The sequence below is a fragment of the Rhinichthys klamathensis genome, unplaced genomic scaffold, assembly GCF_029890125.1.
Source record: "Rhinichthys klamathensis goyatoka isolate OS25496 unplaced genomic scaffold, OSU_Roscu_1.1 h1tg000338l_1, whole genome shotgun sequence".
NCBI lineage: Eukaryota > Metazoa > Chordata > Actinopteri > Cypriniformes > Leuciscidae > Rhinichthys > Rhinichthys klamathensis.
Window position 1 is genome coordinate 1,965,578 of NW_026606852.1, and position 13,902 is coordinate 1,979,479.

The 13,902-nt window shown below is 36.2% G+C and overlaps 1 protein-coding gene across 1 annotated transcript in view; it reads right to left on the reverse strand.

Annotated features, from left to right (window-relative positions):
* Positions 1-225: 225 nt before the first annotated feature.
* Positions 226-13,902, reverse strand: part of hpse2 (heparanase 2) — a 103,594-nt gene continuing 89,917 nt past the window's right edge. Inside the window, exons 10-12 of the mRNA XM_056272443.1 lie at positions 12,964-13,109; positions 8,253-8,399; positions 226-1,242 (exon numbers count right to left, since the gene is read on the reverse strand). Of these exons, the coding sequence (XP_056128418.1) occupies positions 1,080-1,242; positions 8,253-8,399; positions 12,964-13,109 (456 nt within the window). The 3' untranslated portion in view covers positions 226-1,079. The remainder of the gene's footprint in view (positions 1,243-8,252; positions 8,400-12,963; positions 13,110-13,902) is intronic.

Genomic DNA, 13,902 nt, shown 5'->3' on the forward strand with positions numbered 1-13,902 from the left:
AAAGAAAAGAAAAAAAGTTTGATTCAGCCTGGGCTTACTTCAAAATGATTTTACCACATCTGAACTGCACATTAGCTCTGGGTTTGTAGTTTACGCTGGTCTTCAACATCGGATTACAAAGCTGTCAGTGACACTGCTATGCTGGTGAGAAGAACTGCGAGACAGAGGCCGTGTTCACACCTGTGTTTTGGTCTATCGGACCACAAGTAGACGAGGGAGACACATTCCCGTTTATACCTGGTCTTTTAATGCATCTCTTTTGTCCACTTTCAACCACTTCTGTCCTGATTTCTTCGAGGGGAGGGTCTATGGGCAGGTAAATGTATGTGTTTTTTCAGATTTGTTGATCTAATGGACAAAATAAGCTTGCACAATTTACATATGAACGTGACCAGAGACGACGGAGAAACACACAGAGAGCAGCAGCTTTAGTTTCTGCTCTGATAGTCGCAAGTTCAAGCCGAACGCAGTGAGTGCGTGTTAGAAATCAGGAATGGTGAGAGAACATTGTGCTTGGTACATTTTTCGGCTTCAAACCGAACTTGTGTCTTCATCCGACAAAGTTTCAATCCTATCTGTCTAGTGCGCTTCCCATGTTAGCGCATTGGGTCAGAAGGTGGAGAGAAGGCGGTCTTTTGTGGCTGTTCGAACGCATTCAACCACATGAGCGTTTAGACTACGAAAGCAATCCAGTTGAATGCCTTTTCAAATACCTCTGGAAGTGGTTGAAAGTGGACACGTTCAAAACGTTTTAGATCCCGTTTACACCTGCGTTTGTGATCCGATCGACCAAAACGCATCTTAATACCAGGTGTAAACAGGGCCAGAGACTTCATTTTATGCTCCTGACACCAAAAGCAACAAAAACACAAAAGGGCAGCCAATATACATTCACTTTCCACAAGTCAAGCTGCTCTTGTGGGGAAAAAAAAAGAGGAGAAAAGGTTGTTGGAAGCATTCAGTGCAGCCCTTGCTTGAACGAAGGGGTCTTTTCCACGTCTCTGTGGGCTTACTAAAAGAGAAGGCCATGAGGAGCTGGTGCATTGAGCAGAAGATCGTCTGAGGTCGGTCAGTGTGTGTTATCTACGGCAGGCGTAAGCGTTAATGTTCTTGATGACGTAGAAGCCGATTGAAACAGGTGGCATAGCTATCGTTCTTCCCGCCCTGAGCGTCCGTGGCTTCAGCTCAGGGAACGTCTCATTGTCCACCATACGCAAGTGCTCTCCGTTCAGCTGCACAGACCTGCAGAGCAAAGCCAAGTGTGTTAGGATGCTGCAGATGGGAGGATTGACAACCTGTTTTATATCACTATATCAATGTGAGACACTCAATGAGCCGTAATCCTCAGAGGTTATAAAAATAATTGCAACAGGCAATATATAAATTAATTCACTTTAAATCAAACATCAGTCCAAGTTTAATTGTAGACAAAAACAGCTGGTTTTAGGACCCAGATATATCAAGGGTAAAGGATGTCTAAAAAAAAGTGTAATATCCCTGATGGTGCACTAGAGGGCGCTATAGCTGCATTATCAACCTTGTAGAAAACAAACATCACCAGTGTGAGTGCTCAGAACTCCCGGATCCTATTCACTACCATTCAAAAGTTTGGGGGTGGTAGGCCTACATTTTTTTGTGTTTTTGAAATTCTCTTATGCTAACCAAATATATTAAATTTATTTGAACAAAAATACAGTAAAACATTAATAATGTGAAATATTATTACATTTTAAAAGAACTGTTTTTATTTTAATATTTTAAATGCAATTTATCCCTGTGATATAAAACAGAACTTTCTTCAGTGTCACATGATGCTTCAGAAATCATTCTCACATTTCTTCAAATCATAGTTATTATTGTTGAATAATTGTTGCTCAAAGGTAGCCTATACGACCAAATGTAAATAATGAGTCAAAATCATCAATCCTTCTTCCAAAACGTTTTTTTTTTGTCTCACCCTGATTCACTATGGTAAGCCTATTATAAGTGTTTATATTTTAGACCTGCCGGGAAGGTCTTTGCAGGAAACTGGTCGCCCGCGTGGGTCTCGTCATATCCGTAAATAGAGAAAAGTACTTTGACGCGTGTATGGTGTTGCAGGAGTTAGTTGTTTCAACAAACGGGAAAGTTCGACATGGAGCCGGTGTAGATCTCAAACCTCCGGGGAATCACAAAAAGACAGAGGAGAGTCTGGTGGCAAAAAGAGAACACGACAGAGCTCGTAATAAAATGAGGATCAACACTGGTTGGCTTTTCGGAGATGGAGAGAACAGAGGGATTTGAAATGTAAAAGTGACTTTTTTTATTACTCAACAGGTAAGGTATTTTGTTGACCAGATAAATTGCCACAGGCGGGCCTAATAGAGTTTGTTGTAAAGCATTATCTATTGTGAAGTTTCATATTCATCCACACAGTCACGAAGAGCGGAAGCACAACCAAAACAATGTTCTTCCACAAAATGAATGCAGTTTTGTTTTTAACCGCTATAGAGGCCCAAAAGTTACATAGTGTACCTTTAATATTTTAGAGGAAACCTTGAAACTTTTCAAGAATCTTTGATTAATACAAAGTTTTTTTTTTTTTGGACAGAAAATAGTTTTTTGTAACATTATAAATGTATTTACTGTCATTTTTAATCAATTTAATGTTTACTGAATAAAAGTAGCCTATTCATTTCTTAAAACCAACTGAAGTTAAGAAATCGTACACAATCTAATAATAAAAAAAAAATGTAATGCTCAACTTAATGCAACATAACTAACTATTAGACCTAGGCCTATATTATTCATTGATTCAGTGTCTTCATAATGGGAAATGGAAGGTTTCATAGCATCGTGGCATATAATATTCTGTGCAACATGGATACTGTGCACACTATACTACAAAACAGTAAGCCAGCGATTCAGTCATCTATCTTAACATCAACCGAGAAAGAAAACAAAATAGGCAATTCCATTGTCATCAGTCTCTATGGTCCACAAAAGCACATGAAAGATGTTACATGATAATCATAAACTGAACAAGAGTCAAATCACATTAATATTGTTTCCTAACAGGTGGAGTTTTAAAGCTTAAATGTTTAAATGCTCTTATGAAAAACGTGAAATCATGCTGCTAATCCCTTTCATTATTGGTTTGGAGAAACACCCGGAAAACCCTTCACTTATCAGCCAAGAAAAGAGCCTTCCTGACGAGCAGACATCTGGATGATCCATTCCATCACCTCATCTTACAATGCCACAGACTGAACTGATCAGGAAGCTGAGTTTGCTTTGGGCCTGATTCTGAAGCGCAGTGTGACGGCAGGCATCAGACGCGACGGTGAGGAGGGATTGTTGATCTTCACAATCAACTTTCCCCCGGGAAGAATGTATGCTCAGGAGATCAAAGCAGACAGAAGTATGCAAGAACACAGTTAGTGATGTTTTTGCTCAGGGCTTCTGCAGAAGAAGGTCCGCATTTCCTTTGGAGAGGATGCAAATTATATGAAAGTCTCCAGATAGTTATGGAGCTTTAAAGGCCTCTGGCTACAGATGTAGGTATGTGTTTGAGAAATGACAAAGCCTTCAAGGCACAGCGAGCTCACACACATCTGCCATGGTTGCACAGTAGGGTTTATGGGTTTGAAAAGCTCCAGGTCTAAGTTCCCAAAACTGTTGTATCTCAGACTCAAAAGATTAACGTTCAGATAAACTTGTGCATTAAAAGGCATTTAAGGCTTTGAAAAAGCTAGCCAGGTTACCTATGATGTAGGCCTACTGATTTTTGGGAGAGGAATTTAAAACATTAAAACTTCGCTCTCCGGTTCTAAATATTTAGAGAAAGTGCTAGGCCTACTATTCAAAATATTCCTAATGATTTTCTGTGATAACACAAATATAGAGGAAGCCTTTTAAATGTTTAAACACATATAGTGATCAAAATAGGCTACTGCACACAGAAATACTGTATTATTATAATTTAAAGTCAATGTTTATTTTAACTGTAGCCTATATTTTTTTAATAGTTTATTGCGGTGACGTCAAAGCTGAATTTTTAGCAGGCATTACATAGGGCCATCGCAATTCTCTCTTCAACGTTATTCTGAGGTTCATTTTAAGCGCATGCGCAATGGCACTGTATGCGCTCTGGAACAGCCGTATTCTGCTTGCTATTCCACACACACCCACAAAAACCCTCAAACTTTCCATAAATTATTCTTACATAAAGTTCAAAAAGGTTGAAGCGAATTACAAGGGAAATCGTGTGCTTGCGCTGATGTGAGAAACGCGCTTTGCTTGATGCTTACAATGTGTGGTCTCGCCCGCCGGTATTTCAGTGTTTTTTCCCCACAAAATGCTCTGCGAATGCATCATTTATGCCTTTTGGAATCCAGAAGGTCTATATTCAATACACAAACTCTCTTGGCTACTGACAGACGGCTGCTTTCAAATGCTCACGTGCGTTCTGTGTGTGACCCATTGTTAGCATTAAATGTAGGCCTATAGTTACACTTAATATAAGCACAGTCAGTTATGTCTTAAGGGATTAGACAGACAGGACAAACATCTGATTTGTCAAAATAGAGCTGCATTAGTGTAAACGTGGATCTGAGAAAAGCAAAAAAAAAAAAGCTGAGAAAGAGAAAAATCACTCACTGCTCTTGACTGCAAAAACGTTCAGATAGCCTATAGCACTCTTTGACACTGAAAGTAGGCTACTCTGTATATTGCTTGTAATATAGTAATTTGTTCCTCTACTATTTGCTTGTATGCAGTGTTGGGTAAGTTACTCTAAAAAAGTAGGCCTAATTCATTAGCTACATCTTCAACAGTGTAGGCTAATTCAATTACTCTATTTATTCTCTCTAAAAAGTATTGCTTTCTAAATCCAATATCAATCTCAACCAGTTGAATACAAGGATAGACAACTGCTTCTTTCAAATAAATATTATAAAATTGCATAAATTCTTGAACTGACCAAAGTGAGGTTACATTAAAAACATACATTTTAAGTAACATTAGATGTTACATTTTGATGTTAAATCTATTATTGTTTTATATAGACTTGTTCTACAGTAGCCTACATAAGAAGAAACGGTAGGCCTAATTACTTGTTAAAAAATTCCTTTAATTTTTTAAGGGAAAATAATTTAATTACAGTAATCATTTAGGCCTACAAGCAGTGTCGGGTGTAATGCATTACTATGTTTTGATGCTATACAGCCTATAGTTAGTTCTTAGTTAGTTCTATAAAATGCTTAACATACAATTAATTGTTTTAATTTAATTTTGAAATGTACAATTTAAGATTTAAAGTCAGTAAACAAATTAAGTAAGAAAAAATGTAGATCAAGAATAGTTTGGAATCGAATCGTGAGGTGCCTAAAGATTCCCGCCCCTATAGTCACACAGTGAGAAAAAAGAAACCCTGTATAGAAAAAAAAATGCATCGCAGCCCTCTGAATCTCAATTGAATTGAATTGTATATATATAAATAATGCATTTACACAGATTATAATAGCTGAAATTGTTAGTAGTACTGTTAGTAATGTTATTGTTAAAATTACTCATTTATATTTGAAATGAGAGCTGCCATCTCTTATTTACCCAGCTCTTCAAACACCCGTTTCTCTCTTTGTCTCCATTTTGAATTACAGAATATGATGCAAAACAGACAACGACAGATCCACCAAACGCATGGGGAAAATTGTATCCTTGAAAAAGAGCAACTCTGTCTGAGAGTGTTTAAGTGTGACCCCACAAAATGAGCAGTTAATTCCCCTGCATATGCGTTACAGAGGATTTAAGCACTGGAATGTGTCATGAGTAACTTTATAGTCCGCCTGTATATGTTACTCACTGAATTTGCTCAAGAACACACTGATTCAGCCCATATGGAGCTGTGGGCATTTCTGAAGACACAAATACTGTGCATGTTTTACTACTTCTCACTGCTCAGACACAATATGCCATAATAATGCCATCCAACAACAGCGGAAATGAGCAAAATGTATAGAAGGTGCAGTATGAGCAGAGTGGATGGAGAAATGCCTTAAGCTTCTTTCTGATTCCAAAGAATCTTAAAATTTTCACTATGAAAAATATGATCAAACATGGCAAGAGGACGGTTTATGATTATTAACCGTGGGAATGGGTCTATCAAAACACACATGGTTATGGGTTTTGTTTTTTATACTGGTCTATAATAGATTGCTTACTGTGATATAACTGGTAATTACTTTCTGCTTCCTCCGAATATTCCTTTCTATCCTTTATTTAAACTTTTCCTCCTGTTGTGGGATGAAGGGATTTAAGTGTAGACTTATTCACAGAGGTTCTGTTTCACTGATCAACACCATGATCATGTTTTCAAAGTATCATGCTTAACTCCCAATAATAGACGTTTAGGTGGCCCTCTGGATCCCACAATTCCTCAAAAGAAAACAAGAAAAAGAAAAAAAAAACCCAGAGAGGAGTAGAAAAACTGGTTGAAATTCAAGCTGAAAGCTGCTGACAAAACTATTGCCAACATCTGCCCCGAAGGAAGCTGCATTTCACTGTACTCTCAGTTTAAATTCAGCCTCAATAAACCAAGACAATGTTATTACGCTAATTCAATTGGATTGTCCATGTTTAATGGACGTTTTGAAGTTTTGTTCTTGGCTTCAAATGACTTCTAGTGGAAAACTCAAAACAGAACACTCTGGTGTTTTCGTCGGCTTGAGTGAAAAATATGATGTGTTTCTTAACAGTCGAAGCAGTAAAAATAAAAAAAAAATCAGTGAAGCTTATCAGAGTGAAATGGGGTGTTTGTGACCAGCGAGGACATTTGTGAAGTTTCTCACTCATGACTAATGTCTTGTTGGTTAAACAAGACAGATTTAACATGTCAAGACCAACAAAATGTCACATTTTAAATGAATTTGCTGAGCCATACTCGACACTGCATAAGAAGCATTTATGTGATAAAAACACATTCAGACGAGCAGATGAATTCAAAAGAAACCGGGTCAGGATAGGATGTAGACCCGTTTGTTTCAGCTGTGCGTTGGCTTCATCAGGGAAGCGAGCGGGAACAAGATAATCCTCGTATCCCATTTAAGAGTTTGAGGAGAAGAACAGACCGTGTTTTCATGACCCGGGTCTCTCTTTAGCCCTTTCCATGATTAGGTTAGTGTCGGCGAAACGGGATCCCCAAGAGTTGAATATTTAGTCAGAAAACAGTTAGCTCAAATGTGTGTGTAGACAGTTATAGAGCACCAGTTATCTCTGTTCCGTCTGCGTTAATGTTTAGTAAAGTAACAACACTCCACATTGATTATTATAGTAAACCGAGAACAGAAGCATGGACCACATTCTTAAATAAGCTGAGGTCAGAGATCTGCGATAAATAGTATTTAAGTATATATAATAGGCTATAACACAATATTATACATAATAATATAATACAACTATATTATTATTATTATATTATATTAATTACTATTTTGCTTATGGGGAATCCTGTTTCACCGGTATTAACTAAACCATAATAAGTTTAGTAAAGAAACAAAACACCCTATTGATTATTATAGTAAATCGAGAACAGAAACATGAAACACATTCTAAAATAAGCTGATGTCAGAGATCTGCGATAACTAGTAATAATATAATTTTAATACAATACTTACATTATAACTTAAAAAAACCTCTTACACCAATGGAAAATCCCAATCACTGGTACTAATTAACCATAGTATAAAAATGTAATATAAAAAAAGATGTATTATATTATTATACTTAATTTCAAATATAACAACATAGAACCGTTCAGAAGGAAATGATTTAAGAAAATCTAAATGTATTTGTCAGTTCCCCTAATCAAAAATTATATATACTTTATATTAGTGCTGTCAAATCTAACATACGTTTTTTAACATAATGTGTGTATATATATATTATATATGTGTGTGTGTGTGTATATACACACACATATATTTATACATATATACTTTATTTATACACACATATATATATATATATATATATATATACACACACAGACAAGCACACACACACACACACACACACACACACACACACATATTATGTAAACAAAAACTTTTATGTTAGGTGTGATTAATCGATTTGACAGCACTAATATATATACATATGAGATGTTTACATTAAGTATACACATATACTTAGTATACATTAAGAATTTACAACATGTTTTTGTGTTATTATTTTGCGTGTCAGTGAATTGCTGTCACAGACGACAACTGACTTACATGGAGTGAAGTCCACCAGTGCCGAAGGGCTGTAGCAGGTATTGGTGAACAGTTTTATTTCGTAAAGTCCCGGCCAGCTTGATTTTCTTCCGTGATCGATGCAGGTTGATGATGTAGATTGTTATGGACCCTCTGACATAATCGTGACTGCAGGAAAAGAAAATGATCCATTAAAAATGTATGATACAGCAACTCAATTTAGATCATAAGATCAATTAACTTATAAAATTTCATCAAATATATTTTAAAAAGTCAATATTGATAAAATAAACACTTTAAGCTATGCTTACATTTGACTTGCACTGATGTACACTAGCATATACACTACAGTTCAAAAGTTGGGATTTGTTTATTTAAAATAAATTAATACTTTTATTTAGCAAGTTAATACTTTTATTTTATTTAACACATTAAAATGACCAAAAGTGACAGTAAAATGCATTTACAACGTTACAAAATATTTATATTGCAATTAAATGCAATTAAACTATTTAATCAAAGAATCCTGATGAAACGTTATTACAAATAAATATTAGGCAGCTCAAACAGCCACAAAACTTATACTGATATAATATTATACTGACTACTGATACTGATAATAAAGTAGACACACACACGAAATGGGCAGATAATGTAACTAAAATGTATATAACTCTCCTATTTTAACATCTGAAATTCAACACACATTGTTTGTTGATTATAATCTGGTTGATAGATACTGACATAAACATTGAGCTTGTTCCCAGAATTCCATTTACAAGAGACAACATGTAATATTTTATATGAATCCAAAACCTTCTTGTGTGATTTAATTTCAGTACACAATAACCAAATAATAAAGTACTGTATATAAGCAAAGGAGGCCCCAGGACTACGTCATGTAAAAGAGCTGATTGTTTTCATATAACAACTGTAAAAGCATTAGCTCCCCTCCCAAATTCACAGGGGTAACACAAGCTTTATATGTGTTGGACGGTCATGCTTATGTTACAGAGATTCCAGCATACTTGTCCTTGTTTGCGGGGTAATACCGCTGAAGAGCAGGCTTTAGGGAATATTAACTGAAGATAAGTATCTGGCAACATGATTAGGCAAACATGATAAAATTCAATAAAGATTCGAACGTAAAGGCAAGGAAAACATAGCTGTAGTGCATGAATACCACATGTTGTAAAGGGCCGACTGCACCGGTCACAGCTTGGCTTTAGTCAGACAAGCCTGTTAGTAATCTCACCAATCACGAGCAACCCGGGCCATGTGCATCTTTACACCTTGGCGCACAGTGAATAGAGTTCAAGGGGGGAAATTCAGCAAAGAGACAAACCCGAGACAGTGTAATGAAAACATCTCTCATGTCATGTGATACATATGTGGTGTCTCAGTTTTAATAGACTTTGGTAACTTGGGTAGATATTTTCCAGAAGGGCGCATTAGATCAGACGAACAGATCGAAAAATGATAAACATTGTCCAAGACTTTGAAACAATGTGCCTCTCCAGCATTCGCATGGGGAACGTAAACATGGAATCCTTTGTTTGATGTTAGCGACTGGTCCTGGGGAAATGTGGACCGGAGAAACCACTCAAAGCACCGAAAAGCAGGCCTGTTTTGTATAAGGGTGTTGTGACGGATTAGTGAAGATACTGAAAGCATATCCATGACTTGTCTGACCGGCCATTTTAACCACTAATAGAACGAAAAACTTGAAAGAGGTTGGAGGAATGAGACCCGAATGTCTGACTTTGGAACGTTTTTTTGCTTTTTTTGCACCAACACATTGGAAATTCTCGGAATTAGATAATAACAGTGTTGACATTTAATTTAAAAAAAAAACATTTTCATTGAATTAAAACACCTGTCTATCACCGATAAAAAGTCAAAAGACATCACTGGACAGGCAAAGCAAAAGCAATGCATTTAGTGAATAGGTTTTAGCTGTTGACCAGCTGCTTTGGGTTTCATGGCATTTACAGAGATCACTTGTTCGATTTTGTGGTGGTTTCGGTTTGATGGATAAGACACGATGTGATGACATTTTGAATGTAGCCCAAAACTCTGTCATCTCCAGGCCAATGAGGGTCAGAAATTGGCTTTGGAACCAGATAACATCAGTCTACTTTTCAAATATCTCCTGGTTGTAGACTTGAAAGCCTGAAACCAACACATTAAGAGAAGAACATCCAAGTGCAATTTCAGACATATTTGATGTCAGAGCTTTAATCTAATTATGCAATTACAAATCAATCATAAACTGCCGTGTTGGGGAATTACTACAGCCAACTAACTTACTGCCAAGAAAAAAGATGAAATGATCATAACATCTCTATCAATTTAGTGCTTCAACTCATTTTAGCGATTCAATTAATCATATTAGTGATCATTTAATCATTCAAGCTTCTAATGTTGTTAGCAAAATATTTAGCTAAATGACTCTAGACTAAATGTTTTTGACTTATACAAATTATGACATTTCAGTTGCGTTTAGCATACATTTATCTGTTCAGTTTAATGTTGTCACATAAATTGAGATCCTCAGTTATTGTGCCAGATAAATACTGCTCTTATTCTATATCTATGTATATATATATGCATACACACATATTATATAAACACAAACTTTTGTTAGATGCGATTAATTTGACAGCACTAATATAAACATATATTACGTTTTTTATATATACACACACTTTTTAAAGAGATGAATAATTCATTTAATAATCACGTTAATCAAAAGTAACAGTAAAAGACATTTTTAAGTTACAAAAGATTTCTATTTCAAATAAATGCTCTTCTTTTGACCTTTCTGTTCATCAAAGAGTCCTGGAAAAAAGTATCATGGTTTCCAAAAACATATTAACTAGCACAACTGTTTTCAACATTGATAATAAGAAGAAAACTTTCTTGTGCACCAAATCAACTGAATTTAAAAAAATATTGAAATAGTAATATTGTGAAATATCATTGCAATTTAACTTTTCTGTTTTTATTGTATTTTTGATCTAATAAATGCAACTTTGGTGACCACAAGACACTTATCTCAAAAAACATTACGAAATCTCACCGACCCCATCCGTTTGGACGGTAGGTTATTTCAAAAGATACACTACCATTAAAAAGCTCCCATGTTTTTGTTGACTGTATTTCAAATTATGAGTAGCATATTTCAAAGTAGCTTCCCCAAAACTGTTTTCAGTGCACTACCGTTTCAGCAAAAGCGTCTGTCCTGGAGGAATCCTGAAGCCAGGGGCCTGTACTAGCACTGTAACTGAGCTGAGACACAGTGATCTGTAGAGAGTAAACCTACACTGCTGGTGAAAAGCTGGCAGGTCCCGCTCACATCATTCTGGGGTAATAGATAATCATCAAAGGGAACGATGGCACTTTTTATCTGGCCCGGGTACAGACCTTCCTATTGTCCCGCGCTTCTCCTCCCCTCACCTGCCTGAGCCTCTGGTGTCTTTCAGCGCCTCTCGCACTGTAGAAAGAGACTCCGCACACTTGACAATTGATACTTGTTAAATTTTATGGGCTCTCACTCTGAAAGAGTGGCTGTCTGGACTCAGTAATTTATGTGTTTGAGAATGAGCAGGTATAAGCCTTAAAATCCTCACTATGGTCATGTACTCAGATGACGGGAGTCTGTGTGGAGAGATAATGCTACAGGTCTATTTACGCACATACACTCTTGTTAATGTATTCAACTTTCGTTGTATATGCTACAGTCCTGTTCCAAAATCTATCAAGCCGCCTAACTAGACTGAGGCGTCATAAGCATGTTCCCGACACCAAGTCAATATTAACATTACACCGATTTATAAAACATTGGTTCTGGAGTCAAATTTTACATTGGGCAATCAAGCGGCATCCCACCACAGTGCCAATATGTTGATTGTATAAAATTGAATTACAGTGGTTTCATGCTCTCTGCATCCATTATTACACCACATAAAACACTGCGGTTGGCACAAACCATGATTATCTCTAATTGAATAGAATCCGTATTAAATGTGGTCTGGGTCATATTTTCGTAGTTTTGTTGGTTCTCTCAAGGACACACGTACCATTCAAATGTTGAGTCAGTAAGACACCAAAATAACAAGCAGCACAACCATCAAATCAGCATATTAGAATGATTTCTGAAGGATCATGTGACACTGAAGACTGGAGTAATGAGTCATCACAGGAATAAATTACATTAAAAAAAATTATTCAAATGGAAAAATTGAATATTTTCACAATATTATTGTTTTTACAGGATTTTTGATCCAATAAAAGCACCCCTGGTGAGCACGAGACTTCTTTCAAAAACATAAGCAAAATCTTACTTAACTTTTTAATGGCAGTGCATAAATACAAAATTTTATAAAACAACGGCAATTAATATCATATAATCAGCTTACTTTGACAGCCCTAAAATTTCGTGCAATCTTTTTATTTAGAGAAATCAAGTTGCTGCCTTACATTTTTAAGTACAATCAACTTGGATGATTAAGTCATTTCAACTTAAATTACATTAAACTAACTTAAAAAGTTGAATTGAATCTTATATATCTGAATCTAAAAATTAGAAAATTGCTTAACTTATATTCATGATGAGTTAAAGCAATGTAAAAACATGTTGTCATAACTTATTGATCATGTCATTTTTTACAGTGTACTAAGTTTTGTAACAGAATTGATATGGATTTTACAGCAGACAGAATGAACCTACTTGTGAAAGCTGGTGCAGTGCGCATAGATGCGGAGTTTGTCTCGGATCACCCGCCCAGGTCGGGGTTTCCTCTGGAGTCCTGCGACGTGCACCCCGAGCACCCTGGGGCCCACCAGACGTTTAAAGAGCAGAGATAACCAGTAATCCTAAAATACCAACACACAAAACACAGGTTACAAAATAAAAAGCATCACTGAGGCATTTTTACTGGAAGTTGGCCATGTCAACACGCATGTTAGGTCAAGCCGGTCCGCCATAGAGTCGTGTTAGCGTGGTGCACCTTGGCACAAGAAAACGATTCATGCAAGATGATTCTGGTTCAAATGCACTGGACAGATGAGGCATTACTTCGCCAGCAGACATGAATTCATTGGAATGAATTCCAGCATCCTTCCATCTTTCAAGAGGTTTCATTTTAGAATTGTTAAAGAGAAAGCTGTAGAAAACTGAATTTGAAAAGTGAAAAAAAGAGGGAATTTTAGGCGTAACGCAAGTTTCTCATATCTGCCTTCACTTTAGCTAGAACGAATCTTCTTTTTTTTTTTTTGAGATAAAAAAAATGCACATGTGCTTCAGTCTTTTATTGAGTGAGACATTTTCTTGGATGATCGAATGGAGAAATAGAAGCATCGTTTTTCTTTGCAAGCCTTTCCTGTTGAAACTGAAGAAAAAAAAAACATTCTAGATCATAAAGAATAAAATGGCTTATAGAATTGAGAGATACACACTATATTTTTATTTTTAGCCACCTGGGGGAACCTAGAACACCTGCTTTATATCTTGCATAAATTGTCAACTATTGACATTACTACTAAATGTGTTACCCACGAACCAAACACAAAAATATGTGTGTGTGTTCGTGCTCATAACAGCAAATCAGTTCATGTAAAATGTTATCATGCTGTTATCATGGTCTAAAAGTCAGTATTTTACACAATA